The sequence below is a fragment of the Dacryopinax primogenitus genome (assembly GCF_000292625.1).
Source record: "Dacryopinax primogenitus strain DJM-731 SS1 chromosome Unknown DACRYscaffold_1, whole genome shotgun sequence".
Taxonomy (NCBI): Eukaryota; Fungi; Basidiomycota; class Dacrymycetes; order Dacrymycetales; family Dacrymycetaceae; genus Dacryopinax; species Dacryopinax primogenitus.
The window spans coordinates 442,098-469,535 of NW_024467198.1; the positions used below are offsets into that span (position 1 = coordinate 442,098).

A 27,438-nucleotide genomic window follows, 5' to 3' on the forward strand; every position below is an offset into this window, starting at 1 on the left:
GCTCGGCACATCTCGTCGGACCCCTCCCCTCGAACCGCGTGCAAGAGAAGGGTATACATTACCCACCAGCAATGGTAGCCTGTTGAATCCCTCTACTCGCACTTCCTTCTCCCTTGTACATAGGTCCTCCAGCCAGCACGTCCGCTTCTCCGCTCACTCTCTACTCCACTTCCTAACCTTCGCCTCGTTCCTCGCACACCTTCATCATCAACAATGGGAGAATCGACATCCTCGGGCTGGAATTGGGACAAGTTGACGTACGGCCCTCCAGATGTGGAGTTCGCAAGGTTTCTATCTCGCCGCTCTGTGGTCTATTCTACAAAGGGCATCGTCAGTTGCACCCAACCGCTGGCGAGCGCAGCGGGCATAGAGGTGCTCAACAAGGGCGGGAATGCTGGTACGTTTCTGATCGCCATGCGGGAGAGATGAACTGACATGAGCTCAGCGGACGCTGCCGTCGCTTGCGCTGCTGCGCTGAACATGACTGAACCATCTTGCACTGGTATTGGAGGCGACGCCTTCTGCTTGTTCTACAACGCCAAAGACAAGACAGTGAAAGGGATGAACGCTTCCGGCCATGCCCCTGCAGCGCTGAGCGTCGAGTACCTGCGCTCTCGTGGCGTCACGGGCAACGCCATCCCCCTTACGGACATCAACAGCGTTACTGTTCCCGGAGCGGCGGGAGGGTGGGTGGACGCCACAGCGCATTTTGGGAAATTGCCGCTGGCGGAGAACTTGGCGCCCGCGATCAAGCTCGCTGAAGAGGGCGTGCCCGTCAGCGAGTTGCATGCCAACGCCTGGAAACGCAGCGAGAACCTGATCAAGAACGCTTCCCCCGACGCACACGCTATGCTTCTCAACGGCCGTGCGCCCATGGCAGGGGAGATCATGCGGTTCCCTGATCTGGCACAGACATTCAGGGAAGTGGCGGAGAAGGGGAAGGATGGGTTCTATAAAGGCCGCGTGGCGGAGGAGATCGTCAAGCTGGTCAAGGCGAAAGGAGGGGTGATGGAGCTTGAGGACTTGGCAAAGCACGAAACGACGATGGTGGAGCCCATCAGCTACACATATGGTGGCGAGGACGGGGTGACGGTGTACGAGGTAAGTACCGACTGGTCGGCCGTAGGGTTTATACTGAGGCTTCACAGTGTCCGCCGAACGGAGGTGGGATTACCGCACTCCTCGCCCTTGGGATCCTGGACCAAATGCAAGAGCTCGGAAAGATTCCTAACGTCCTCACCATGCCACACAACTCGCCCGAGTATCTGCACGCCCTCGTTGAAGCTCTCCGCCTCGCATTCGCCGACAGCAGGTACTACGTCGCCGATCCCGAGTTCGAACATGTGCCCGTTAAGGAGCTCTTGTCCAAGCCCTACCTGCGCACTCGGGCAGAACTATTCGACGCAGCAAAGCAGAACCCGACAATCAAACACGGCTACCCTGCGAACAGCAGCGACACTGTCTACCTGAGCGTCACCGACCAGTGGGGGAACGCGTGCAGCTACATCCAGTCGAACTACGCTGGCTTCGGCACTGGCGCGATCCCGCACGGATGTGGGTTCACGCTGCAGAACCGAGGAGCGAATTTCGTGCTTGAGAAAGGGCACCCGAACGAGCTCAAAGGCGGGAAGAGGCCGTATCACACGATCATACCCGCTATGGCTCTGCGTGGGAAGGAGCTCTTCCTCTGCTATGGTGTTATGGGCGGGTTCATGCAGCCCCAAGGGCATGTGCAGGTGCTCTTGAATGCTTTGAGGGGATATACGATGCAGGCTGCGATGGACGCGCCTAGGTTCTGTATCTCCTCTGGATCACCAGACTCGGGCGTGAAGGGAAGAGGAGATGTGGGAGATGTCAACAGTGATGTGTACTTCGAGGAGGGCATCCCGGACGAGACAGTCGAGGCGCTCAAAGGTGTTTCTTTGTTTCTTCCATTCCCCGCCAGAGCAACTGATTGATACCTTCGCAATAGGTATGGGACACGACGCTCGCCGGGTTGCTGGATTCGGGCGTGGCATGCTCGGGAGAGGTCAGATCATCCAGAGGCTTACGGACAAGACTTCTGGCAGGCTTGTGTGGGCTGCGGGGTCGGATCAACGTGGTGATGGGCAGGCGATCGGGCAGTACTAGTTGTTCGTTCCTTCCGGCAGAAGTTGGGCTGAGAGTTGAGCTGGAAGTTCCGGTGGCTGTAGGAGGCCGAGGTTGCGCAGGGGAAATGACGTAAAGCAGGTAGCCTGTATTGGTAGAACTATCCGACGTAGAAATTTCGGAAATCATGGAACGATGCGATGCGATGCTGCGCCAAGCGCGGGTCATATGGTAGCCGCAGCTACCAGATGGAGTCATCGCGGCGTGAGCGGGGTTGCACAGTCCGGGTTTGGAAAAACTTGAGTGGTCTGTGCAGTCATGAAAGATAGAAATACGAAGCGAATCACAAACCCGGGGGTGGCACTTGGTCAACATTCCGAAAATTCCTTTCATTCTGGCCTGAGTCCCTGTTTTCAACAATGATACCACGCCCTCCATCGATTTGAATTATTTCCAATCAGAGGCAACCCTGTTACTTCTCTACCCACATGGCCCCATTGGCTCGGCATGTTCGGATTGCGAAATCTGGACAATATTGATAATAGTATCCGCACATCTAATGTGGGTTAAGGCCGCATTTCACTGCTTTGGTTATAAGCGGCAGTAGGGGGCCACGTCACATCTATCACCGCTTGTCCTGCCGTCACAGCGAGTGGCAGCAACAGAGGGGTATAAGACTAGAGAGGGTTGCAATTTCGTATTCTATCTCTCTTCTACATACCCATCCAATCCAAGTAAAAGAGGATGAGTTATAACTCCCCACCGTCTGGGAATCCGGACAATAGGTGCGTTTCTCTCGCACAGAGACGATAACCAGCTCACCAGCTTCAAAGGCCCCTCCCTCCAGGCTGGGTATCCCAATACGATGCCAACTACAAGACTTGGTTCTACGTCAATACCCGTGCTAGCCCTCCCCAGCCCTCCTGGAAGCACCCAGACGACATCCCTCCTCCGTCCTACGGTGCGCCCTCTGGTCCTCCTCCCGGTTCTACGAGCCCGGGGTATCAACCTCCCCAGCAGCAAGGCGATCGTGGCTTTTTCTCACGCCACGATAACTACCCGCCACAGCAGCAGTACGGCGGGCAGGGAGGGTATGGACAGGGACAGGGGTATGGGGGACAGGGGTACGGACCCCCTCAAGGGCAGTACGGGCCTCCACCTGGTCAGTACGGGGGGTACGGACCTCCTCCTGGTCAGTACGGACCGCCTCCCGGACAGTACGGTCCCCCGCCTGGAGGATACTACGGACCTCCTCAACAAGGGTACTACCTACCACCCCAGCAGCCGCAGACTATCATCGTCCAGGAGCCGGCGCAACAACAGGCGCAACAACCGCAGAAGAGCGGGATGAACCCGCTCCTTGCTGGTGGTGCTGGACTGGTTGGCGGTCTGCTCATCGGCGATATGATCGGCAACATGGGCGATCACGGTGATGGTGGGGATGGAGGAGACGGAGGTGACTGGGGTGATGGAGGCGATGGAGGCGATTGGTGAGGTGGATGGACGGTTGCCTGGATGTGCCAGCGAAGTTTGCTCTCCTCATTCCTGCTCGTTTCTGCTGTATGGTTTCGATACTGTCCGCTCACTGAATTTCATGCTGTCAATCCACGTATAACATAGAAATATCAATCCATGCGACTACTACACTGTTGTATGAAGTGGTCGCAAAACCAACAGGTGTAGTCCCAGTCGACAACCACTGATGGACAGCCAAGTGCAACAACAGTCCAAGTACATGGTAGGGATACATCGCACATAACCTGCATCCTTTATTCCAAGGCGTGAGACGTGAAAACGACGCCGTCTTTTACACCAGCTCGCGCCTGCCACGGCTTCTGTGCACATCACCCTCTCGCTCATATGCTGATCGCTCCTCTACTGCGTCTTGCTCCCAACCCCGTCTACACATGTTCTCAGTATTTTGCTCAGAAGGCTAGGGAAACGGCAAGAGCCTACGCACCTGACAACCGCAGAACACGACGAGGCACGCGTACACCAACGCTGAGATGTACAGCGTTCGTGCAACAGCGTGTCCATCCTCGGGGTCCTTCTTGCTTCCCATCACTGCTTCGTACTACCCAATCCAACAGAAATAATCAATGATCAATACGGCTCAGCTATGCTTGTAAGAAACGCACATTATTGTCGAACATGAATGCGAACTGGAAGATGTCAGGACGGGTAGGGACAGAGGGAAGGCAGAACGTACAACCGCAAGTACGATCGTCCCGAACAGGGAGACGACGGTGCACATCCCTGCACTTGGTATGCTAAACATGGGCTGTGTGAGGAAGGACATGACTGGATTTCAGTCGAGGAGGGTGGGAGAGGAGGAGGACGGGGAGGAGAAGTGGTCGTGCACTGCTAGGTTTGGCTGAGACGCGCAAACAGGCGCTGGAACCCTCTTGCCGGAATGTATCATAACACACTGAATAGCGCAGGCTTATTCTTTCGTACTGGATAAGAGGCACTGTGCGTACTGGTTGATGCTAGTTAGAATTGTGGGATACCACTGATATGCATCATAAATCTATTCCGGCTTTCCTTATCATCAACGTGTACGTGGCATAATATGTACCAAGCCGAATGGGCATTAACTGAACAGAGACAGAAACGAGAAAAGATAATAGGATAGAGATATTTCGAGGCTGGTAAAATCGCGTGCAGAAACGAGAGAGGTAGTCGTTGGGCTAAAAGGCATGAGCGACAGAAGAAATATTGCGCTCGGTGGGGGTCGACGTTGGTGGGATCAGCACACCAGTGGAACACCTCGCCACATTCCCAAGGCAAGCCTCATTCCAGAGTAAAATTTTGTCTTTTGTTGCCCTGAGCGAGCACAGTATGTCGATCACCAATGGACTGATCGAGACCAATATATAAATAGTGGGCCATAGGACTCCTTTTTTTGCACTTTACGCGCTTGCGGTCGCATATGTCGGAAAGGACATATCGCTTCAGTGTCGCGTCTTGCTTCTTACATCGCATGGATCGTCATGGTTGTTAAAATTCTAAGATTTCGTTAGTCGATGTTATTGATCATGGTGGAGAAGAATAGAGCGGTTGTAAGTGGCCGTGCTGTTGGTAGGGTCAACAACTTGTCATCAGTGGTCTTGTGAGTGAGCGCTCATGCAATTCTCCTCATTGCGGTCGGTTAAATCCTCTCAAACCGCAACCTTTCTGATTGTTTATAAATTCTCTAAGGCTTACGGTGGACTTTGTATTCAACCTTTTCAAACACCCAAATCATAGGCCTGGCAGGGTCGAGTCACCCTGCATGACAAGGCATACTGTCGACTTATAGGCCCCAAACCGCTACATGTCATCTCATGCCTCCTCCAGCGCCGGAACAAGCCCATGCTCCTCTACCTCTACCTCTCCATCATATTCTTCGACCTCTTTTACCACCCAAACATCAACACCACCCCGCACCACCCGACCCCTCTCCTTTCTCCCCTCCCCCGTCTTGGACCACGCCTCCGCTGGCCTCGTCGCTGGCTGTATCGCGACCTTATTCACCCACCCTCTTGATCTTCTGCGCACCCGATTCCAGGTCTCGTCCACTCCCATACGAGGTGGTTCAGGAAGAGCGATCTGGTCCGCCTTGGTCGATACGAAACGGCGGGATGGATGGACCGGCTTATACAGAGGACTGGGGCCGAACGTGGTGGGCAACATCACCGGATGGGGGTTGTACTTCATGTGGTACGTCTCTTTTTATTTTTTGGATGCGGAGTAGCTGATTAGTCTGGCGCAGGTACGAACTGCTTAAGAGACGGATAGCGAAAAGAGATCCAGCCTCGGTGCACGTTACGCCCAACGGAGGGCACGAGATACGTCTTTCCCCGGGAGGATATCTGCTTGCTTCTGCTGAAGCCAGTGCGTCCGGTCTCTTTGCATATCATTCTAGTACAATACTTTGCTAACCAAGAAGGTCAGGCGCATGTACGGCGGTGATGACAAATCCTCTCTGGGTCGTCCGAGTCCGCATCTTCGCTTCTCGCCCAGGGGACCCACACGACTACGGTTCCCTCCACCGAGGAGTGTACGAGATCGCGCGCACGGAAGGGATACGCGGGCTCTACAAGGGCGGCACGTTTGCCCTCATCGGGATTAGTAACAGTGCTCTGCAGTTCATGGCGTACGAGCAGCTGAAACATATTGGGTTCGAGTGGAAGAGAAGGAGGCATGAGCGGCAGGGGAGGCCGTGGAGGGAAGGACAGGAAAAGCTTGTGAATGATACCAATTGGACTAAGGATGAAGCTGACAACGTCCAAGTCGAATATAGAGTACATTATCATGTCCGCAACATCAAAATTAACCGCACTGTCTATCACATACCCTCACCAGGTGATCCGTGCGCGCCTACAGGTGTGTCCATCCTCCATTTCCATCTCTTCTCACCCTTACCCGCGTGTATTAACCGCTAATATGTCCCACAGTCACATAACCCGCTTTACCCCAACATCCCCACCATCATCCGCCTGACGTACAAGCAATCCGGCATGCGTGGGTTCTACCGCGGACTCGCGACGAATATGATCCGCGTCCTTCCTGCGACATGTATCACGTTCGTGGTGTACGAGAACGTAGCGTGGGCCTTGAGAAGATGGGGTCGGGAGGGAGGTGTGGTATGGAGGCATGAGGAGGATGGGGAAGGATGAAGGCGCTAATGCGCTGGTGCGCGTGAGTGGGTGGGGGAGAGAAAGTGACCGGTCATTTGTAGACTAATCTCAATCACTATTCCAGTGGATATCTCGAGCCAGGCCACTTTTAGCACGGCTAGCAGATTTGGAGCTAAGTCGGGTAGACTCATGCCCAGTGTAACCACTGGTCACTAACATCTCGCAACCGTACAGACATACAGTACTTCATAAACACCTCTTTCCGTGGGTTTTTTATCTTCTGAATCGAAGGGGTACAGCATGGACTGCTCTGACCAATCGCCGTGAGCAGGTTGTCACTTGCCAGAACCATTGATGCGGAGAAGTGGATGTCCCTGGTACATCCCTATCTTCTCCATGGCAGGCAACAACACTACCCTTCGATGATTGATTCGAGAGCGAGATACTTGAGGGATTGACCATGCCGATGGATGCGATGGGCGAAGGGATGGTGTAAGGTTCAATAACATGTTCTGAAAATACTAGAAAAATACTAGACAGCAGACTGGAGCAGCACGAAAGAGTGTATGAAAAGCAGACGACATCGATTATATCTATAGATTGGTCTTGATCATCTAATTGACGATCGATGGACTGCACTTTCTCAGGGGAAATAAATGTGGTGAGCTTGAGGATACAAGGGTTACTGTATAGTCTGTGGAGTCTTCCTCGGGAATGGGACGGAGGTTTGTCCACGCGGTTGTTGATCCCATGCACCGTCGCCGCCGTACACGCCTCTGTCAGCGTCGCTCCTCGCCGACCAGCAACATTAATACCAGCACAGCGCCTTCGAGATTAGCCTGAACGTCTTCCAACTTCACCGGATCCAGTCTTGTATCTTTCAGCTGTCATAACCGCATAGGTCACGCCTTTTCGCTGCTTTCTTGCGCACACGAGCTACTGGGCGCGAGTTACGCTCTTCAGACGATCAGGCCATCTGTACGTATAAGAGGGTTGCATGCTTGCAAAACCACTTAGCACAGCGGTACCACTCCTGTCTCGCAGGATCCTTAGGCCAACGACCACCTCGCTGTTGCTGTTTGCACGCGGTTTCACCAGCTCTCGACGAACGATGGCGCCTCCTCCACCCTGGGATCCAAAGACGACCCCATACCCCTCTGCCCGCCGCTCAACACACGTCGACATATACAAGTCGGTAGCCAAAGGCGAAGTGCGCGTACCCGATCCATACAACTGGCTGGAAGAGAACTCGAAGGAGACGGAGGAGTGGGTGGAGAAGCAGGTCGAGTTTACCGGCAAATTCATCCAGCAAGGACCGAGGGAGCAGTTGTACAAGGCGATCAAGGAGAACTTCAACTATCCCAGGGTGCGTTGCATGTTCTTCGTTCTGATACTCTTCAAGGCTGATGCGCGGTGGGATTGCAGTTCAGCATGGCTTCGAAGAAGAACGATGGGAACTACTATTGGTACTACAACTCTGGTCTCCAGGCACAGAGTGTGCTCTACCGCGCTTCCGAGCTCCCGACCGGAGAGGCACTGAATAGCGCTGGTGGTGACGTCTTCTTCGATCCGAATGTGCTCACCGAAGATGGCACCGCTGCGATCACCGTGGCGAAGTTCTCCAAGAGCGCGAAGCTTTGGGCATACGGCGTGAGTTTGTCTGGCAGCGACTTCTTCACGGTGTATGTGCGGGATACCACTGCCAAGTGGACTGGGAATCCAGAGGACGGAAAGCTGAAGGACGAAGTGCGCTTCTGCAAGTTTTCTGATGTGACATGGACCCACGATGAGACGGTATGCGATGTGCATGCTTGTGAGAGATAACGGAACTGACATGCAAACAGGGATTCTTCTACCAACGGTTCCCTACTCGGCCAGAGCACGGCGCCGCAACCGAGGACAAGGCTGGAACCGAGACCACGATGGATACGAATGCCCAGCTCTATTATCACCGCATCGGGACGACACAGGGTCTGTACAAATCTATACTAGCATGATCTTGGGGTGCTGACGGAACATGTGACAGCGGAGGATATTCTGGTTCACGAGGACCCAGAGAACGAGCACTATATGTGGGCCACGACGGTAACAGAGGTAGATGGGAGGTACCTCCTGCTGTCAACGTCTAAGGACACCGGGCCTGTGAGAGCATTTATTTTTCACTTAACGAATGCTGACCTCGGATAGACCAACCGGCTCTGGATCGCAGATCTGAAGGATGCGGGAGTCGGCCCGAACTTGCAGTGGATCAAGCTGGTGGATAATTTCAAAGCCGAATATTCTTAGTGAGCTCTCGGCCAGGCCCGTACCGGACAGCGGAATCTGATGCCGATGCAGCATTGCAAATGATGACACGAAATTCTACTTTCATACAAATCTAGACGCGCAGCGCTATCGGGTTATCTCGATTGACATCGCAGCAGCCAAACCGGAGTGGACTGAATGGCTCCCGGAAGATCCGAACGGCGGAAAGTTGGAAAACGTGATTGCCCTTCCCGGCAACCTGTTCAGCGTCCAATACTCGCGCGATGTACGCGATGTAGTGTACCTATACAACGCGGACGCCAAACCTGTGCAGCAGATCGCGGAAGATTTCATTGGGACGATCGACACATCGGGTCGGAGAGACAGTGATGAGCTGTGGCTATTTATGGTCGGGTTCACAACGCCAGGAGCGGCGGGCCGCTGGGTGGTCCCAACGGTTGCGAGGGACGCTGGGGTGGCGAAATATGGCGGGTGGAAACCATGGCGGACGACGGAGGTCGCTGGCCTTAGGGCGGACGAGTTTGACGCGGAGCAAGTGTGGTATGTGACCAAGGACGGGACAAAGATCCCGATGTTCGTGGTGCGACACAAGACCACGCCGAGGGACGGGACGGCGCCCGCGATTCAGTACGGATACGGCGGATTCTCCATCTCGATCAAACCTAGCTTTGCGGCCTCGATCCTTACGTTTATCAAGCATTTCCGAGGTGTTTATGCCGTCGCGAATATTCGTGGTGGAGGCGAGTATGGAGAAGCATGGCACGAAGCTGGGACGAGAGAGCGGAAGTTGAACGTGTTCGACGACTTCATTGCTGCAACGTATGTGAAACGGTCGCTGGAGCAGACGGATGATCTTACACAAGCTGTAGCGACTATCTGGTCTCGACTGGCATTGCCGGAAAGGGGAAGGTGATCATCAACGGTGGATCGAATGGTGGGTTGTTGGTGGGTGCGTGTGTGAACCGCGCCCCAGCGAACACGTTCGGTGCGGCGATCGCTGATGTGGGAGTGATGGACATGCTCAAGGCGAGTTCGTGGACGTCGGTTTGCGCTTGACATGCTGATAGTGAGTGCGGCAGTTTCCTCTGTTCACGATCGGGAAAGCGTGGGAGGCAGACTACGGGGCACCCGGTGACCCGAAGGACTTTGACTTCATCTTTCCATATTCACCTCTCCACAATGTGGACGCGGAGAAGGTGTATCCTCCCCTGCTCCTGCTAACGGCAGATCGTGAGTCGTGTCTTGCGTTTGTCTAGCCCAGCGCGCTGATTGAACTGCAGACGATGATCGCGTCGTGCCGCTGCACTCCTTCAAGTTGGCGGCAGAGTTACAGCACACCAAGGCGGACAACCCGCACCCACTCTTGATACGAATCGACACGAAGAGCGGGCACGGAGCGGGGAAGAGCACAGAGAAGAGGTTCGTTCAGCGCTTATCTCCGTCTTGGGAAAGAGACTGACGGTCTCGGCCAAATATGTTAGGATACAAGAGGCGGCAGACAAATGGGCGTTCGCGGCGATGTGCCTGGGGCTAGACTGGGTAGAGTAGGATATTGTGGTGTGAAGAGAGCCGGAGGCAGGCGTTGTCACGTGAATTGAAAGTCAGAGTGGTTCGAAAGAGACGGAATGTTCGGAGGCATTCATACTCGTGTGCCTTTTCTCCCGCACCAATCTCACCGCGACGCTGAGTTCAAAAGCCAGTGGTGGTGGCAGTGGGGCGGAACCACGGAGTTATAAATGTGACTGGAGGTACGTGACAGCCGCGGCCGAGTGATGGTGGATGGTGGGCGGTGGATGGCGAGAAGAAAAGTAAACAAAATCACGCGTCGCCGTCCCCCTTCTCTCTTCTCTACGTTCACCAACCACCCCCAGCGTGGTTTGCTTGCTCTCTCTCATCTTGAGCTCTCTGCGCAATGCCTTGCGTTCCAAAGACTCCCAAAAATGAGCTGCTATTAGCCCGATGGACAAAGAAGCTTGAAGGTGAGTCATAGGACTGAAAGAAGCCGAGGTTATTGATACTCATTTTATGGTCAGAAACCGCGCAGAGGAACGCGGAGCGCACGACAGTGCGCCGGACGTTAAACGAACGGAGGTACATCGTGGGCGATGTATCAAAGAACAGCCCGCTCGCACAACATCTCGTCAAGGGGGCTCTTAGCCAAAGGGCGGCACTGCCCTGGTCTGCAAAATTGGAACGCCGCATCGACATGGCGGCGTTCTATTTCGGACTGTTCAACTTCCCATGCCATACTATAACATGGGAAATTGAAGAGTCCAGCAGTGCTTGTGCTCGGGGCGAAGACATTGATATGGAGGACGCTGTGGACGACGACGAGGCGACACCGATGGACGTGGATCCGGTCTCGTGGGGATGGGACACAACATACCCGTCCCCTCATGTACCCTCGGCCCCAGTCCCGTACCCCCAAGCCCTGTTCCCCCCAGCCCCTTCTCCCCCATTCTCGTCGCCCTCAGTACCATACCCGCAAATTCCATACCCGCATCCCACCTGTATGGATGTCGACATGGTCGACGCAGACCAGGTGATTGCCGACTGTATGACACCGAACAGCGCGGCAGCTCCCCAACCCGCTCACGCCTCATCGCCCTGGCACCAAACGACGGCGATGACTACTCCGTCCGATGCTGATCCCGTCCACCCACCCGCCTCCCAATCCAACGGCAACGCTCCTCCCTCTTCCACGGACTTTACGACCGACAGCGAAGGAAACTGGTCGGTCAAGGCGCCCCTTCCCTCACATGATGCGGATCAAGTTGATGACCAGGCGAACGGCCAAGAGAAAAGGGCTCTTGAACAGCATGGCGTTTCTGGTAATGCAGTCTCTAATTGGGTAGCCAATGTGTAACTGAACCATAATCAGATCCTACCTCAGGGGACTCGGACCAATCCTTCCGCCCACCGCCTCCAGACCTCGACTCGGTCAGCACCTCTTCCCAAAGTTCGGATGGACAAGCACCGTATACCCCCAAGGCGCTCTCCTCCCCCGTCAACGACCCAGAAGCAACCGCGTCTCGCGGCTCCTACAAAGGGAAGGAAAAGATGCGGGCGATATTCCCGGATCTCCCCACATTTGACCACCTCGGCAGCGTTGACGACCAGGACAACCGGCAATCCCAGAAGTTCGACAACCCCAAGGAATCACAGAAGTTGAGCACCGCGATGTCGTCATCTTTGGACTTGGACGATCAGCCTGATGCTGCATCCGGATCCAGCACCGGTAAAACGGGGGCGAAGGCACAGGAGGCACCCGTTGAGCGCGATCCTCCCGCAGAACCGAGCGCGACGCGAGGGAACTGCAAGTTATTCAGGAAAGTAACCGTGCAGAAGGCGGCAAAAATGATGAAGCATAGGTTGAAGTTTGGAACGAGATGAACTGAAGATGAGACATTGAAGTGTACGTATCCATTTTTCCTATTTCCTTTTCTCAGGATCTCACTATCGTTACAGGGAGTATATGTTTTATGATACGAGGGGACAGATGGACACGAGAAGGGGCGTTCCAGTGCGGGGGTGCAAGGTAAGTACCAGAGACGGCGCCGGGATTGGGGCAGATGCCACGGAGACCACTGGTCTCTAGCAGTGTGGCCACAGTCAACGACGCCCTCGTGGCTGAGACTGGAATGCCTTTCGTCGTATTGACGGAAGGCGGGCCGCGCTGCCGGTGGCGGCCTGAGCATACAATAGTGCAGGTACGTCTGCCACAGTTATACTTACTCGTTTCCTCTGATCTGACACTATCCCAGATGTCATCACCTCTTCTGTGAGGCATGGAGGGCGACTGAGGGAAGTTGATGACCTCTTTCTACCCACACCACAGCACACCCGCGGTGAGATGTGCTCCTGGGAGATGTGCCCCGCGGGTGTGGAGGCACGAGGCAAAAGCGGCAGTCTAACCAGGGATAAGATCCGACGTTGGGTTCAAGATGGTGGGCAGTGAGGGCAAACTACCCTCACACAAAGCTCGCTTCCCTCCTGCTCGGGGCTCCTGGCGTTTTGTTGGAAGGCGGTTGGTGCCTTTGAGTCCAGACGCGACTGCCCTGCAGATTTTGGTGCTCAGCTGCGCCGTCCGTCTCCTCCACCAGCGGGGTGGGGGTTGACGAAGATCTGAGCTCCGCGGCAGAGCACGCCTGAGCCAGATGTGTATTATAGATTGGATACTCTTAGGCTTACCCACGGGGGCTGAATCTGTTTATGTAAGTCTTTTTGTTCTGCGCGAGCTACAGGTATACTGATTGGGATTCGTAGAGCCAACGCACGGGCCCCTTATACCCCTCGTTGACCATGGCGAGCATGACCAGTGGGACGACCACGTACGATGCAGTCGCTATGAAGGCTGGCGTCGTACGTGGTTAATCAGCCTGCACCAGGCAGGCCTGGAGGTAAGTCGTTTCACGCCCGATACCCACACGTCCATTGGACACGATGCGATGCTGGCCTGTTGCAGCATATCTCTCCCGATTGCTCTCGATCTTATCTCATCTCTCTTATCTCATCTCTTGTTTCTCGTCTCTTGTTTCTCGTCTCTTGTTTCTCGTCTCTTGTTTCTCGTCTTGTATATCTCTTTTCTTTTTGTTCTCTCGTCATCTCCTCTGTCATTTCTTACATTTGTACACTCGGCACTGTTGGTCCATTAGTACACGCCCAATTGGGTTAATAGACAGTTGCTTGAGATCACATCGATGTCCCTGCCTAAGCCCAATTGTTTCTCTTACATGGCACGTAACACGCGCAGAAGAATAGCCTGCCGATTCTGAAGGGGTGTCTTAGGCCAGGACTATACACGTACTTGGGAAACTACGGCAACCAGGAAGTGACCTAAGCGCGTCTCCCCAATCCACCACACGAATGGGGATGCGGTAGATGGCGCGTGGGCATTGCAGCACGCAAATGCTTTACAATATACTTGGGTATAGGGATTGTATTACGAACGGAAGGATGAACATAGTTGTTGTGTACGGTAGAGGCTCTATGACCTCGTATATGCTCCCAACTCCTCCAACGTATCCAACCCAAACCATCCATCCATCCAAGTAACCCATGCACGACAGGATACCTAGAACTAACAATCAGCTCAAGTCCAAACACGTAAGCATGCGCAGAAAGTATCAGTGTAACTATGAATACACCTCACCCCACCGTGCGCCCCTATCTCCCTCCGCGGCCAGGGAGCAATACGCATCCTAGTACATCCCCCGGGGGGGAGCGAGGGGAGTAGGGGTTACTCAGAGAGCCGGTGGTAAGACAGAAATCTCCTCGTCATTTGAAAGAACGGTAGAAGGGGAACTCACGTTCTGGGAGAGAGCGGTACGGCGGTGGCGGCGTGCGGCTGGGTCGGAGGGGTTGAGGACGGTGAGTTAGCGGTGGGGAGAACAGTTGTTGACGAGCTAAGGAGTGGTCAATATGTCGGCGTTGTGTAACAACCCCGAGAGCAAGAAGAGCAAAAAGAAGAACAAGACGTCAAGCCAAGATGGTGGGAAACGATGAAGAGAAATGCCGCGCTCACACGCACAAAAAAATACTTTTTGGCGTGCACGGCCCATGCTGAGGTAAGGATGCCGCCGTTATTTTGTATCCAGTACAGCCACTCAGGGCGGTGGGGAAATTGCTTAGGTCATGCGCCGATGTTTGACTGCGATGAGAAACGCGAATGACGTAGGTTGGATGTCATTTCCCTTGCCTTGGAACCCTCTTTCCAGGAATGTTCCTGTATGCTGCGAACGTGCAACCTGCTCGTCGTTGAGCCCGTCGACGGCGACCTTCACACCGACGAAGGGGAACCTTGGAGGTGGAGGACAGGCGCATATAAGCAGCTCACCGTCGTCCAGAGCAGCATCCACCCATCCAACCACATCCAACGCACAAACATCAACACCCAATGTCCCTCCCAGAACAAGTCGACGTCCTCGTGCTCGGTGCTGGACCAGCAGGGCTCGCCACCGCTTGCTCCCTGCTCGCACATGGCACAGACAAGGAGAAGATCGCCATAGTCGACGCGAAGCCCGCACACGACCAGGCATACTCCCGCGCGCTAGTGGTGCATGCCAAGACGCTCGAGGTGTGCTTTGCCGTCCACTTGGGGGGAGTCATGCTGACCTTCGTAGGTGTTGGAAAGGATCGGCTGTGCGGACAAGGTCATCGCAGCTGGCAAACCCTGCACATCGATCCGGTTCAACTCCCTCGCTTCTGGCCCCTTGTTACAATACGACACCTCCGTCCTCAAGGGAAAGACGCAATACCCCTTTGTATGCGTGATAGCACAGAGCGAGACGGAACGGGTGCTGTATGCGCGGTTGAAGGAGATGGGGGGCGAGGTGGTGTGGAGAAAGAAGGCTGTGGGGGTTAGGGAAGACGCGGAAGGGTGGAAAGTCGTCCTCTTCGAGGACGGGCGAGAGGTCAAGGCCCGCTACGTCGTAGGGGCGGATGCAGCGCACTCTGTTGTAAGTGCTCCTAGGATATGTTCTCAGCCAGGTTAACGCCCGTGCAGGTCCGACAAGCAGCAGGCATTCCCTTCCCCGACCCGTTCGACCATACCGCGCACGCGACGTCCCTTCCCGCCGACATAGACCACCCGAGCAAAGCCGACGAAGTCTTCTGTCTCGCCGACGTGCGCGTTTCCTTCCCCTCTTCTCCAAGCGGCAAGTTCTCCCTCCCGCAAGAGGGCGTCAACGCCTATATCTCCGAGCACGGGCCGGCTATGTGGATCCCATTCGGCGATCAGTACCGGCTTATCGGCCAGGTCCTCTCCGGTGAAGCACCACGCGAGCCTACGATAGAATACATGCAGCACATGCTGGAAACGCGCTGTCCCGCCCAAGGCGTGAAGATCACTGAATTAGTATGGAGCAATAGGTTTTATGTCAAGTTCCGGCTTGCGGAAAAGTATTGGGAGGAACATGTGCCTGGCACGCCCGTACAGGCTGTGGGAGCCAAGACAGGTCTGATGATAGTGGGTGATGCGGCGCACGTTCATTCTCCAATGGGTAAGTTCATGTTTCACACACCTCCCTTCCACTTTCTTTAATGCTGACTCTGTACAGGCGGGCAAGGCATGAACCTGGGAATAAGGGACTCGATCTACCTGGGCCAAGCGATCTCTCACGCCCTCTCCCCGACTCTTTCAGTGAGCGAAGCCCGAAGCCTCCTTTCCAGGTGGGCGACCGACCGCCACACCGCAGGCAAAAACGTCATCGCACTCGTCGGGCAGGTCACGTTCTTTGCCGCCAACGCAGGGGGGATGATCGGCTGGGTGAGGGACTGGATGATGTGGCTTTTGGGCTGGGTGCCTGGGTTTAAGGCTAGGGCGATGTGGATGCTTAGCGGGCTAGGGGAGAAGGGCGGAGAGTATTGAGTGATGGGTGAGCTGTGCTCTGAAAACTTCCTCCGCGAGACACCGGTTGTAAGATTCTGCTCGGATTGTTCAGATCCTTTTGCTGGTATCATTTATTGAAAATTATCCTTGAAATCAGCCCAGCCTCACTCAGGGGTTTACCTCGGGATTTCCCATCAAGCAGCGGTCCGTATGATCGATTACCTTGGCACGGACAGATGTGTGCTCGAAATTTCGTGAAATACACTAATGGTTGAATACAGTGAGAATCCGGTTGTTTCCCGCCCAAACTGACCCGAATACATGAAAGAATCCATCCGGTTGTTAGCATTCATTTTTCAGACAACTTGGTCTTTGGTATGAGAAGATCTGTCAGATGATCTTACACCCTTTTGTATGGCGTGAAGTTCCAATCTCCGAGTTTAGTCCGCTCTTTGCTGCCTCATTCAGGTTGGTGGGGGACAAATTCTCACCCAAATTAGCCTCCGAATGTCTTTTTTTGTCCATTTTCGACTCAAAAGCTGGCTCCTTCCTCTCATACTAGTAGGATGTCTACTAGCCTGAAATATCTGCTGAGCTGAGAATCTCTTGTTGTCTTGCTGCATTCCCAATATCAGAATAATTGAATGAAAAAATCCAGGAGATTCAGTCAAAATAAAGGCAAATGGCTAGGTCTGCATGTTGACTCATTTCCCTATTTTTGGTAAATTTACCGGAGGTTGCTCATAAGGCTCTCTAAAGGTTATATTATGACTATCTTTAATGTCAATTGGAGTGTGATGAGAATTTATTAATGCAACACAAATCATGCAACAATTTTGACCCTGATTCTCACTATATTTGATCATTAATGTATATTGTTCTGCACCTTAAATAGCTACATAATCTGAGATCTACATACAGTCAAACCTCCCACAATGAGTAATGGTAACAATACATCACCTGGGCTATGGTATCTGTCAGGGCATGCTGCCAGATATTGAAAGTATCCTTGAATCAGGAGCCCAATAAAAGTGAGAAGCAGCAAGGAGAGCACAAAAGCTTGAATTGTGGTTGACAGTAGGGCCGATGTATTGAATCAGCCCAAAATGCCTTTAGTCACAAGAGAGGTGCAGTGGAGTCACAAACAGTCTGAGGGGGTCAAAGTCTAGGTTTGAACACCAATCAGAGAGTCAAAGAGGTTTGGTGAGAGTTCAATCTAGGTTTGTCACTATCTGACAGTGGAATTCCTGAGAGATCAGCTCTAAGGGGCATAAGGCTCCTAGAGCTGGTATATATACATGTAGGAAAATGGAAGTATAATGGAATCAAAAAGCTCTAAGGGGCATAAGGCTCCTAGAGCTGGTATATATACATGTAGGAAAATGGAAGTATAATGGAATCAAAAGAGTAGCTGTGGAACTGTACAGTTTACCATTGTTTAGGGTGGTGCTTCAAAGAAGTTGAGTGGTTCTGCTTCAGGGTCAGTGGATTCGGGCTATACTGAGGCCGAAGTAAGCCTTTCAGTGTCAATTGTATCAAATTTGCACCGAAACTGGGTGAACCCTGACAGTATCAGCTGAGGCACTTATGGATTATATAGGATATGCATCAACCCTCTTAATGTATTGCCTCTTATGCAGAGGTTCCCACTAGTACACAAGTTCACAGGTGCATATTTTCAACTTGCTTGATGCCAGCAGGGATGTGTGGGGTGTAACAACATTGAGATTTTGAAAACCTTGATTCTGCCACACCAGCCCTGTTCATGAGAGTCAAAGAAGCTGAAGTACTGTCCCAAAATTTAAGCAGTAAGAGGGGGGGGTCCGGACTTTGATGCTATCCCTGAGCTTCAAGTCACCAAATGGCATCACCTGCAGAAATAGTATGCATGTAATGATCAAGGGGATGCATTCTCAGTTTCAACTGTATAATCTGTATGTTCTTAGACCTGATCCTTGCTCAACATAATGAATGAATAGTGCCTAAGTGGATTGATACATAGAGATGGAGACATGTGGCTACATGTAAAGAGCCATGAAAGTCCACATAATGGAAAAATATGAGTTTTTAAGCAACAGGAACACTGGACTCCTTCCCAAGCATCTTGATATTAATGTTCTTGTTCAGTAAACCAGCTAGGCTGCATAAAACTCTGCCAATGATGTAGACTGGCTTGAGCACTTTCACATATGCTTGAACAATGCTTCCTTGCTGATCCAAAGGCAAAGTTTGAATGACAGTCACAGAGTCCTTGATTTGTTGGATGACACTGGGGGCAAGGTTGGGGGTGAAGATAAGAAGCTGCTTGGAGAATTGATTGGAAAAAACAGTGCCTGCAATACAAACACTGATAACACCACCAACGAGCTGGGAAAGAGCAACAAGTGATGAGGCTTGTGGAATCATGCTCTTGTTGTCATCCCATGCTGCATGGTTGGCAAGGATGATATTTTGAAGGGCTGAGCCGACCCCTTTTCCAAGGAGGATTTGGTATCCAATCAGTTTGGCAGTCAAGGTGTTGACATCAATAGTGAAGAGCAGACCATGTGAGGGCACTAGGTCTAGCAAGGTTGCTGCACACTAATCCCAAACAATAAATGAAGTGCTGGGGGATCTACTGTGGTTGAAAGCAGCTCTAACCAGCAGTACTAGTCAATATCCAAGTCACCAGGGCCAGCTGGACTATTGGGGGGGGTCCAAGGGGGTCATTGGGGGGTATGATGAGTCAGTTATAGAGAGCTGACAGGTGTAGCAAGAGTTGTGGAGTCAAGGTAAGGTTATGAGGGTAGGGTGTTCAGGGGTGTGTAGAAGGGTGTCCAAGACAATGAGATGACTTAGAAACTGCCTGTAGACTAAGGAGTTTCCTCAGAGATCAGATCTGAGGGATACAGTCTCACTATGCTACTGCTTATGTACCTTGTAGCTACTCCCCAGAAACCCAGGAGTCCAGGTAAATTCTGGGGGCTCCTACAAGTGTCAGATAGACGTCTTAGCAACACCCCTGGGCCCTTGAAATATTTCCAATAAATTGTGGAGCCTCCTACAAGTGTCACCTTGTGTCTCACTAGTCCTGGTGGGGGTCCCTAGTATTGCTATGTCTCACCCCAAAGTGTCTGGACACAGCAGTCTTGTGGTATCCTCTTCATGATGTCTTGTTTGGTCATTGCCATGATCCCATGGTAGTCCCCAACACAGGAGGTTTGCTGTTCCATTGCTTCTAGGGCAAAATGGGAGGCTAGGGGTGGCAGCTAGCAGTGCCCTGATAGCAATCCCATGGTGTTAAGTGTAGGGTTAGGGTTAGAGAATTCCATGTGCTAAGTGGAGAATTCTGTGTGATAGGAAGAGAATGTCATGTGCTAAGTGGAGAATGTTGTGTGCTAAGTGAAGAATTCCGTGTGCTGGGAGAAGGATTTTGTTGTGCTAGGAAGAGGGCAAGAGCACAGTGCCCTGACAGACCGGCTCCAATACAAGCAACCAGTGGGCCAAATGCAAGTATATGCCAGAATCAGCCAGTGGTTGAAATAATTCCACCTGTCACCATGGAGGTAATGACAATGGAGAGCATGTAGGCAAGAATATTGATTCTGGACTATGTGGCCAAATGTCCCTCAGCCTGACACTGCAGAGGAAGGTAGTAAATTGTGGAGAGCATGGTAATCATGGTGAAGAAGGCCTGAATACATATGCCAATCTGGGTATGGTGATTAAAGATGTGGAAGGGGATGATGCTGTGCTCTCCCTTGTGCCACTCCCAGGCAATGAATATGCTGAGTACCATGGCGAAGACACAAAATAGCACAATCATGGTCTTGTCATTCCATGGCTTCTGGTTACCACCCCATTGTAATGGTAGTACAAGACAGATGACCACGCCAATGCAGAGAAAAGCGCCAACCCAGTCCAAAGAAAGCCACTGCTGGATGGTGCTCAGGCCAACTATTGCATGGGAGCTGACCAGTGGTCTTGTGGGGATGATCAATATTATTACACTGACTGACAGTGCACCAATTAGAAGGTTGATATAGAAGCACCAGCACCATGTAACATGGTCAGAGGAGGCACCACCCATGAGAGGACTGACAATGGAACCTATGGCAAAGACTGCTCTGAGCATGCCAAATAAGAGGGGATGCTGTTGGAGGGGCATGATTTCGACCCCTTGTTGAGGATAGAAACAATGATCCTGCACATTGGTCAAACACATATCCCAAAAGAAACCAACACAATTACAGACCCTGCTGCACCAATACCAGCAAATGCTCTCCCAAAAATAAGGACATTGACATTGGGTGATACACCACAAATTAGACTTCCAATCTCAAAGAGTGTGATGGCAGTAATATACACCCATTTGGTGGGTGCTATCAGAAGCACCTGCCCATAGAGCATCAATAGTCCAGCTTGAGTGATGAGGTATGCAGAGACAATCCACATGATCAAGTTGAGGGCATTGAAGTCAAAGGCAATGCAAGGAATGGCAGTTGCAATGATGGTTTGGTCAAGAACAACAAGAAAGAGAGAGATGACCATTGCGCTAACAGGAATCCATAAGCTGATCAGATACTAGAGACAGGGAACTTACCTGGAGGCCAAGAACACCTTTAATCCAGTAAGGTAATGCACTTCTTCACTGAGATCAAAACTGCCTTGTGCAGGTACCATCATAATGCTGGCATCTGTGCCATTCTTCTGCACATTGGCCTCTTTGGTAAGTCTGTTCAATCTACTGGAGGTAATGACCAGCTCCAGCTGACTGTCTTTCACCTGTTGCATAGTGGACAGCACCGGCCTTCTGGTATGAAAATGGTCAAGGTGATTGAATGTAAAGTGGACTAATGGCAGTCAAGGAAGAGGGGGGCCTACAGGGACAGATGAGGTCAAGATATAGACAGTTAGACTGAGACTGTCCAGTTTGGCTCAGTCTAGGGATGGTATTTGCAAGCAATGGTGAGGCTCAGGCAAGTAGAGAAAGAGGTTTAAGTACAACAGGATTAGAGAAACTCGAGTTGATATGAGCAGCCAGCCAGAAGATCTGGGGATGACTCAGTCTTTGCCATATCAATATGAAACCTGGCACAATATTGCAATGAATGAGTGTGGGGCATCTGTGACCATGACAGAAGCCAGAAGCCAGCAGCTGAGCAGGATGACTTCACACTGTTGGAGTAAGCCAATGCTTTGATCGAGATCACACATTGAGTACATACCCATGAATGGAGAGGATCAACAATCTCTTCCATGGCAGTAGAGGTGAAACAGCCATTTGGATTGTTCATATAAAAAGTCAGGCATACCTGTCAAGCTATCAGTCAGGGAGTAGACTGGGGCAATGCTTGTTGAATAGAGAAACAGGCAGCTCACATGGAAGGAGGCCAAGGCCAGAGCCAACAGTTATTTTGCATTTGCACAATGCCCAGAGGATTGGAAGGGAGAAATTGACTTCCATTGTAGAATCACCATGGGTTGCCCAAACCTGTCCTGGTCTGATACATGGTTTTGAATGGAGTTTGATATCCTGATGAAAGAAGCACATTTGTGCATTGTCTTTGTGGCAGTGACAGGAAACTCATAAATGAGAGAGTTTAGGGGTCTTCCAGTAATATTTACATATGGTGTTCAAAGAGATTAAATATATACTCCTAAGTAGAGATGTTATTTAAGGGTTATAATAACAGCAATGTACCAAAATAACTGAGATAGATTTCGCTCTTTGATTATGCAATTTTTTCTGTACTATAACATCCAATACTTGTGGGACCCCGGAACTATTTAACTATGATTTTCTTTCTCACTCCCACAAACACATTTTGTCTCTGCAGAGGGGCATTGGAGGAAATTACTTGGAAGTCCCACTGCAGATTGCCAAATTAGCCTGCAATGCCCTATTGCATTTTGGGTTGACACATTGTGAATGAGGGATACACACTGATCCACAGCAGATGGTCCAGGATGGGTATTGCATCAACAGAAATTAGTGAATCAGCTTACCATGAAAGTATGCACCAAGTCTGTCAAGTTCAACAAGGAAGAGAATGCTGTGGCAGGGATTCACAGTGAAAAGAAAGACCCTGAAACCAGTCCCACACAAAATTCATAAGCCATGGGTCTAAAATTCATTCATCATGTGCTCCTCTGTCAGATTGATTAGTGATGGTCTAAAAACATCATCTGAGACATTCAAGGGTTGTGGGCTCGATTACCCCATTGGCCTAGATTCCTGTTTGTGATGACAACCTGAATGTTATATCAGCGGAATTGATGTTTTCTTGTAGCACTGGCATGTTTCTGATAGGAGATAGGTGATCCGGAATTGTACAACATAATACACCAGCTAAGTTACAATATTCTTGCAATGAAATTCCACTTACCATTGCATGGAGGGACAGGCTGTGCTCGACCATGATATCATTCCTGCAAACAATAAGACATTTTGATTTCTTACAAAATACAAATTGGTACTAGCACTTAGCAAGTACGGTCTTATGGCGGGGCCGACGGTCGGTTTGAGGGCATTGTAGCATTTAGCGCGTCGTGTGTGGGTATCCTAGCAGATATCTCTTTCTGATAGAATGATCTTCTTTCGGTGAAATGGTTGGTTTGGGAGCAGAGTTTGTTGTTTGGGGCTTGGGATGGTGTTGGCAGGAATGTTTTTCTTGTGGAAGCTGTAACAAGTAAGCCCATTGGGAAACCTGGACTCCGATCTATTCATGGAGGATTCTCTCTTCGGCTGAGGCCGCCCAATGGTTAATACAACGTATCCTTCTCTCCCAGTCCGCTCAAATTCCAAACCATCACCCTCATAACTCCCGGCACTCTCACGACTCCCCAAAGGAGCCAATCCCGCGCTTTCTGCGTCCACGCTCCCAACGCAGAGCCCCAGATGCTGACCCATGTCAGCCTCCCAGAGAGGGCTATAACGTGCGAACCTTCGGTGTGCCGGTCTCTTGCCCAGCGGGTGAGGAGGGTGCGAGCTTCGGTCGGGCTGACGGCGGGAGAGAGGGCGTGGGAGAGCGCTTGTCCGAGTGTGATCGAGTCCCTGATACCGAGGTTCATCCCCTGCCCGCCTATGTAGGAGTCAGTATTGACCGCTGAAGAAATGGAACGAGGCACTTGCCCATCGGTGAATGCACGTGCGCTGCGTCCCCAACTAAGATCACCCCCGTCTTCCCGTCCCTCTGCACCGCCGTCCCAGGGAGATGCTCTACCCAGTACCTCTCCGCCAGACGGAACTTGATATGAAACCTGCTGCTCCAGAGCACTTCCGTGATGGTCGCTCCGGAAGCGATGAGTATCCTTTCGGAGAGGAGCTGTTGAAGGTAGGCTTGGTCTGGTTCTTTTGGGGCAGAACCAGAGAGGACCTGCCCCCCCATCCGGTACACACCGTCTCCCAGGGGTATCCAAAGGGCCACACCAGACGGAGTGAGGTAAGCGTTGAACTCTTCTACGTTCCCTGAAGAGATCGGGGAGGTGATCCGAACGTCTGCAAGGCAGAATACCTCATCCGCTTTGCTCGGGTGGTCGATGTCTGCTGGTTCGGGGGTGGATTGGGCGGTGTGGTTGTATGGATCGGGGAAGGCGATACCGGCTGATTGTCGCACCTGGATGTCACTGAGTACCGATAACCTATCTAAAACGAGCAAGAAGAACGTACTACAGAATGCCCGCCGTCAGCACCTACAACATATCGCGCCCTTACCTGCTGCCCATCTTCGAACGAAGCAACCTTCCACCCTTCCTCCGTCTCCCTTACATCCACCACCCTCTTTCCCCACCTAATATCTTCCTCCCCCAACAGCTCCTTCAATCGACCCATCAGCACGCGCTCGGTATCGCATTGTGCTATGACAAGGAAGAAGGCGTACTTCGTCCAGGGCTGGAGGAGCGAGGCCTTTAACGTTATGAGAGGGCCGTTGGGAGAAGAGAGGCTATTGAAGTGAAAAAGTTGGTGCGGATGGCCGGCGGCCACTACGCCTTCCGTACAGCCAATCTTCTCCATCGCCTGTCATCCCGAATGCTTGTCAACACTAAGGATATGGGAAATAACGGGAGAGCCTACCTCCAGCGTCTTGGAATGCACGACAAGGGCTCGGGAGTAGATCATGTTGCCAGCATCCGGTGCGTCGACTATAGCCATACGGTTCACAGGAACTCCATGAGTGAGAATTGAGGAGGCGCAGGTGAGGCCCGTCGGACCAGCGCCAACGACAAGGACGTCGACTTCTGCTGGGAGCGTCATAGCAAATCTCGAAGTGGTCTCCGGAAGGGTGTTCATGAGTTGACAAGGAATCCCATCCCCGAGCAGGATCTAAATACCAGCCTGGCTAGAGAGTTCATCTGGTATGAACGTGCGGCTCGGCTTGTACCTCCCCGACCGTAGATGGCTCCTTTGGGTGAGTTGCCTTTTTTGGTGATGAGATCGGAAAAGCTCTACCGACGTATTTCTCGTCATGCATCTTCCCAGATATCAGCTACAGGGTGTCCAGACGGAGGTTCATCTTTTTCCGCACATCAAAACAGGAGGTACTTGTCGCAGGAGACATCACCGGTCCAAGTTTAAAAGTCGTCCAAAATAGGCGTCCATCTGATCAATCGATCGAGAAGACCCTCACTGACCCTTTTCATCTTCTCAAAAGTTTGCCTCCGTACTCCTGCCTCTCTGACCACCATCGACCAAGGATCCGCGCCGTGAGGTCGACCATTTATCCATCTACACACACACCCATATCAATCTCTGACAAAAAAAAAGATCATGTCTGCCCCAAATCCTAAGGCTTTCCCGTTGGCTAACAACGATCTTACTAACAAGGTGCGCCTTTTTTTGGGTTCACACGACCAGCCTCCTGACTCCGTCTTTCCGGATATGCAGATCTTGGAGCTCGTAAACCAAGCGACGTCCTACAAGCAGGTCAAGAAGGGTGCGAATGAAGGTTCGTGTTTTCCCCTTTATGAAGCTGCGAGGCCGCTGACGTAGAGGGTGTTAGCTACGAAAACCCTCAACCGGGGTATCGCAGAGTTCATAGTCTTGACTGCGGATACGGAGCCAATCGAGATCCTGTTGCATCTGCCACTTCTTTGCGAGGATAAGGTGTATTCACCCCCCTTTTCTATCTGCTTTGCTTACTGATCTCTACGCCCAGAACGTCCCCTACGTCTTCGTCCCCAGCAAGATCGCCCTCGGACGTGCTTGCGGCGTCTCCCGCCCCGTGATCGCGGCCAGCGTGACGACGAACGAGCAACGCGAACTGAACAGCCAGATCCAGACGATCAAGAATGAGATTGAGAAGCTCTTGATTTGAGCTTGGAGCGCTCGGTGGCACGTATTCTTACGACATGTCGTCATATGGTATTTTAGCCTAGATGATCGGATACCACCGTAGTCTCCAATGTCATATGATTATGATGGTCATGAACATGCAGGTATGCGATACGACAATACATCAAGCGTGGTCCTGCCGAAGAGTGTAATACAAACCAATCGTACAACGGCGCTCCCTTCTTCAACATTCACCTATCCGCTGTCGTCGATGATGTCCCAATCCGCGTCTCCCTCTTCAGCCTTCCGCAGCTCCTCCGCCCTTTTACTCCCATCCGCCTCTTTAGCCGCCTCCAGCACCCTAGCAAACGTCAGGCCTAATCCATGCGTTGGCGGCGGCAGGTGCGGGCGCGTCGCATGACTCCGCCTACCTAGGGAATCGGGGATACACAAGCAGATAAGGTCATTCAACACCCTTGGTGGCAGCTGGTTCTCTCCGTTCCTTATTGGAGGTGGGGGGGTTGCTGGGGATGGCCCGTCTCCTGGCACGGATAGGCCTTGTGTGTGCATCAGGTACAGCACATTAAACGCCAACATGCTCAGCGCTGTCGTAAAGCTGCTCGGGACAGCACCTGCACCAGCATAGCGCGCTGCGTCCGCAGCAGAAATATACAAGGGCTGTTTGACGGTCCACCGCACCCAGTCTCCGTCTTCCGAGTTCCCGGAGCTGGCACGGATGGTTGGCTTCCCGACGAGGAACCGACCGCCAGACCAGGAAATAACAAAGGGGAGCTTGACGCCGAGGTAGTAAGCGAGGAGGTGGAGCAAGTGGAGTGTGTGAACGAGGACGCCGTTCAGTTGCTCAGGCTTGGTGTGTCTGTGGTCTCCAGGCTTGGGGAAAGGGAGGGAGACAATGGTCGCTTCCCCTGTGGTGGTTTGTCTGAGGTCGAAGACTTCCATTAAAAGGAGGGCGAGCCCGCGCCGGGCGAGAGCGAGCCGGTCGGAGAGGGCGTCGAGTCGGGATTGTGCGGCGGTCAGGGGAGTGAATGTTAGAGGGGAGCTGACGAGCTGCTGGGCTCGTTGAAGTCGTTCTCGTCGCTGGCGTAGGTCTTCTTGTCGTAGTCGAACATTCTCCTTTACTGTTAATACCAATCAGAATATTTAAAATAATAAATCAGAATACACACATTCAGCGCTCCTATGCCTTAGTCGCTCTACCTCCCGCTTGATCTCGCGCGTGCGGTCAATCAGCAAGGTCCGGGTTGCCTTCTCCGTCCTCCTGGGTTCGAGCTTGTCCAGCAGCTGCTGTACCACCCCTTGGAGCCTCTGTTTCTCAGCTTCGACTCTTGATTGTGAGAGTCGGAAGTCTCGAATGCTATAATAATTGTCAGCATACTTGGATAAGAAATGTCGCCGCAGGACGTACTGATTGGCTACGCAAGTGGGACAGAAGAACCGCCTCTGGCTGCGCTCACAGGTGGAGCACTCCATCGTATGCAGACTCTTTCTTCCCGGGGTGGTATTGTCGTTCTTCTCAGGGGCACCTTTTGCAGGACCTTTCCCCTTGGGCGTCCCCTTGCCCGAAGTGTCTCCATCCCTATTTCTAGCCTGCCCTGTGCCTGCGCTCGTACTAGCGACGGGTGTGTGGTCCGTGGCAGCAGCAGCGGAAATGTGATCTGCTATACATGTCGGCGACGGATTTGGTGGTCGCTGTGTGGCGGAGGATCTGCGCGGTTTGAGCATGTAATGGTGAGTCGTTAAGATGGTGTGTGACAGGGAGTCATGTGTGGTGGGAAGAGATAGGGTCGAGGCGGCATTACATAATAGGAGGAATGGACCCCTTCGGGAAAACATCAACTTTGCTTTCTCAATCTCAACTC

The 27,438-nt window shown here is 52.3% G+C and overlaps 9 protein-coding genes across 9 annotated transcripts; 5 read left to right on the forward strand and 4 right to left on the reverse strand.

Annotated features, from left to right (window-relative positions):
- The first annotated feature begins 124 nt into the window (after positions 1-124).
- DACRYDRAFT_19394 (gamma-glutamyltranspeptidase) lies at positions 125-2,266 on the forward strand. Its single transcript, XM_040771488.1, has 4 exons — positions 125-397; positions 446-1,101; positions 1,149-1,914; positions 1,973-2,266. Exons 1-4 carry the CDS (start codon positions 214-216, stop codon positions 2,128-2,130), a joined length of 1,764 nt encoding a protein of 587 aa, XP_040632975.1. The 5' UTR covers positions 125-213; the 3' UTR covers positions 2,131-2,266.
- A 459-nt stretch (positions 2,267-2,725) lies between these two features.
- DACRYDRAFT_112861 (uncharacterized protein) lies at positions 2,726-4,448 on the reverse strand. Its single transcript, XM_040769523.1, has 5 exons — positions 4,298-4,448; positions 4,227-4,250; positions 4,049-4,162; positions 2,922-3,989; positions 2,726-2,873 (listed from the first exon to the last, which is right to left on the reverse strand). The coding sequence occupies exons 1-4, from the start codon at positions 4,385-4,387 to the stop codon at positions 3,945-3,947; spliced, it is 273 nt and encodes a 90-aa protein (XP_040632976.1). The 5' UTR covers positions 4,388-4,448; the 3' UTR covers positions 2,726-2,873; positions 2,922-3,944.
- Positions 4,449-5,404: 956 nt separating this feature from the next.
- Positions 5,405-6,831, forward strand: DACRYDRAFT_112862 (mitochondrial carrier; the record flags this gene model as incomplete). The annotated part of the gene is made up of 5 exons (XM_040769524.1): positions 5,405-5,790; positions 5,843-5,964; positions 6,025-6,317; positions 6,364-6,456; positions 6,528-6,831. 5 exons carry the CDS (start codon positions 5,405-5,407, stop codon positions 6,747-6,749), a joined length of 1,116 nt encoding a protein of 371 aa, XP_040632977.1. The 3' UTR covers positions 6,750-6,831.
- A 672-nt stretch (positions 6,832-7,503) lies between these two features.
- DACRYDRAFT_19397 (uncharacterized protein) lies at positions 7,504-11,457 on the forward strand. The gene is made up of 12 exons (XM_040771489.1): positions 7,504-8,076; positions 8,136-8,504; positions 8,555-8,681; positions 8,737-8,852; positions 8,898-8,995; positions 9,048-9,794; positions 9,845-10,001; positions 10,055-10,205; positions 10,256-10,394; positions 10,457-10,622; positions 10,672-10,954; positions 11,009-11,457. Exons 1-10 carry the CDS (start codon positions 7,822-7,824, stop codon positions 10,521-10,523), a joined length of 2,226 nt encoding a protein of 741 aa, XP_040632978.1. The 5' UTR covers positions 7,504-7,821; the 3' UTR covers positions 10,524-10,622; positions 10,672-10,954; positions 11,009-11,457.
- Positions 11,458-14,746: 3,289 nt separating this feature from the next.
- Positions 14,747-16,451, forward strand: DACRYDRAFT_19398 (FAD/NADP-binding domain-containing protein). Its single transcript, XM_040771490.1, has 4 exons — positions 14,747-15,051; positions 15,098-15,433; positions 15,481-15,976; positions 16,034-16,451. The coding sequence occupies exons 1-4, from the start codon at positions 14,872-14,874 to the stop codon at positions 16,342-16,344; spliced, it is 1,323 nt and encodes a 440-aa protein (XP_040632979.1). The 5' UTR covers positions 14,747-14,871; the 3' UTR covers positions 16,345-16,451.
- A 3,943-nt stretch (positions 16,452-20,394) lies between these two features.
- On the reverse strand, positions 20,395-21,078 carry DACRYDRAFT_12869 (uncharacterized protein; the record flags this gene model as incomplete). Its single annotated transcript, XM_040770952.1, has 3 exons — positions 20,395-20,488; positions 20,540-20,857; positions 20,888-21,078. The coding sequence occupies 3 exons, from the start codon at positions 21,076-21,078 to the stop codon at positions 20,395-20,397; spliced, it is 603 nt and encodes a 200-aa protein (XP_040632980.1).
- Positions 21,079-23,049: 1,971 nt separating this feature from the next.
- DACRYDRAFT_45356 (FAD/NADP-binding domain-containing protein) lies at positions 23,050-24,541 on the reverse strand (the record flags this gene model as incomplete). The annotated part of the gene is made up of 4 exons (XM_040774638.1): positions 23,050-23,361; positions 23,409-23,903; positions 23,957-24,304; positions 24,362-24,541. 4 exons carry the CDS (start codon positions 24,539-24,541, stop codon positions 23,050-23,052), a joined length of 1,335 nt encoding a protein of 444 aa, XP_040632981.1.
- Positions 24,542-24,970: 429 nt separating this feature from the next.
- On the forward strand, positions 24,971-25,713 carry DACRYDRAFT_19399 (ribonucleoprotein-associated protein). Its single transcript, XM_040771491.1, has 4 exons — positions 24,971-25,111; positions 25,172-25,232; positions 25,287-25,390; positions 25,443-25,713. The coding sequence occupies exons 1-4, from the start codon at positions 25,055-25,057 to the stop codon at positions 25,599-25,601; spliced, it is 381 nt and encodes a 126-aa protein (XP_040632982.1). The 5' UTR covers positions 24,971-25,054; the 3' UTR covers positions 25,602-25,713.
- Positions 25,714-25,813: 100 nt separating this feature from the next.
- DACRYDRAFT_112868 (uncharacterized protein) lies at positions 25,814-27,301 on the reverse strand (the record flags this gene model as incomplete). The annotated part of the gene is made up of 3 exons (XM_040769525.1): positions 25,814-26,697; positions 26,746-26,933; positions 26,985-27,301. 3 exons carry the CDS (start codon positions 27,299-27,301, stop codon positions 25,814-25,816), a joined length of 1,389 nt encoding a protein of 462 aa, XP_040632983.1.
- Between the last annotated feature and the right edge of the window lie 137 nt (positions 27,302-27,438).

Coding starts and splice junctions, on each gene's coding strand:
- DACRYDRAFT_19394 (XM_040771488.1), top strand. CDS start 214: ATGGGAGAATCGACATCCTCGGGCTGGAATTGGGACAAGTTGACGTAC. Junction 398..445: donor CAACAAGGGCGGGAATGCTG/GTACGTTTCTGA, acceptor ACATGAGCTCAG/CGGACGCTGCCGTCGCTTGC. Junction 1,915..1,972: donor GACAGTCGAGGCGCTCAAAG/GTGTTTCTTTGT, acceptor CCTTCGCAATAG/GTATGGGACACGACGCTCGC.
- DACRYDRAFT_112861 (XM_040769523.1), bottom strand. CDS start 4,387: ATGTCCTTCCTCACACAGCCCATGTTTAGCATACCAAGTGCAGGGATG. Junction 4,251..4,297: donor GGACGATCGTACTTGCGGTT/GTACGTTCTGCC, acceptor GACATCTTCCAG/TTCGCATTCATGTTCGACAA. Junction 4,163..4,226: donor CATTCATGTTCGACAATAAT/GTGCGTTTCTTA, acceptor TGGATTGGGTAG/TACGAAGCAGTGATGGGAAG.
- DACRYDRAFT_19397 (XM_040771489.1), top strand. CDS start 7,822: ATGGCGCCTCCTCCACCCTGGGATCCAAAGACGACCCCATACCCCTCT. Junction 9,795..9,844: donor GACGACTTCATTGCTGCAAC/GTATGTGAAACG, acceptor CACAAGCTGTAG/CGACTATCTGGTCTCGACTG. Junction 10,395..10,456: donor GGGAAGAGCACAGAGAAGAG/GTTCGTTCAGCG, acceptor CAAATATGTTAG/GATACAAGAGGCGGCAGACA.
- DACRYDRAFT_19398 (XM_040771490.1), top strand. CDS start 14,872: ATGTCCCTCCCAGAACAAGTCGACGTCCTCGTGCTCGGTGCTGGACCA. Junction 15,052..15,097: donor TGCATGCCAAGACGCTCGAG/GTGTGCTTTGCC, acceptor TGACCTTCGTAG/GTGTTGGAAAGGATCGGCTG. Junction 15,977..16,033: donor GCACGTTCATTCTCCAATGG/GTAAGTTCATGT, acceptor GACTCTGTACAG/GCGGGCAAGGCATGAACCTG.
- DACRYDRAFT_19399 (XM_040771491.1), top strand. CDS start 25,055: ATGTCTGCCCCAAATCCTAAGGCTTTCCCGTTGGCTAACAACGATCTT. Junction 25,112..25,171: donor ACAACGATCTTACTAACAAG/GTGCGCCTTTTT, acceptor CCGGATATGCAG/ATCTTGGAGCTCGTAAACCA. Junction 25,391..25,442: donor CACTTCTTTGCGAGGATAAG/GTGTATTCACCC, acceptor CTCTACGCCCAG/AACGTCCCCTACGTCTTCGT.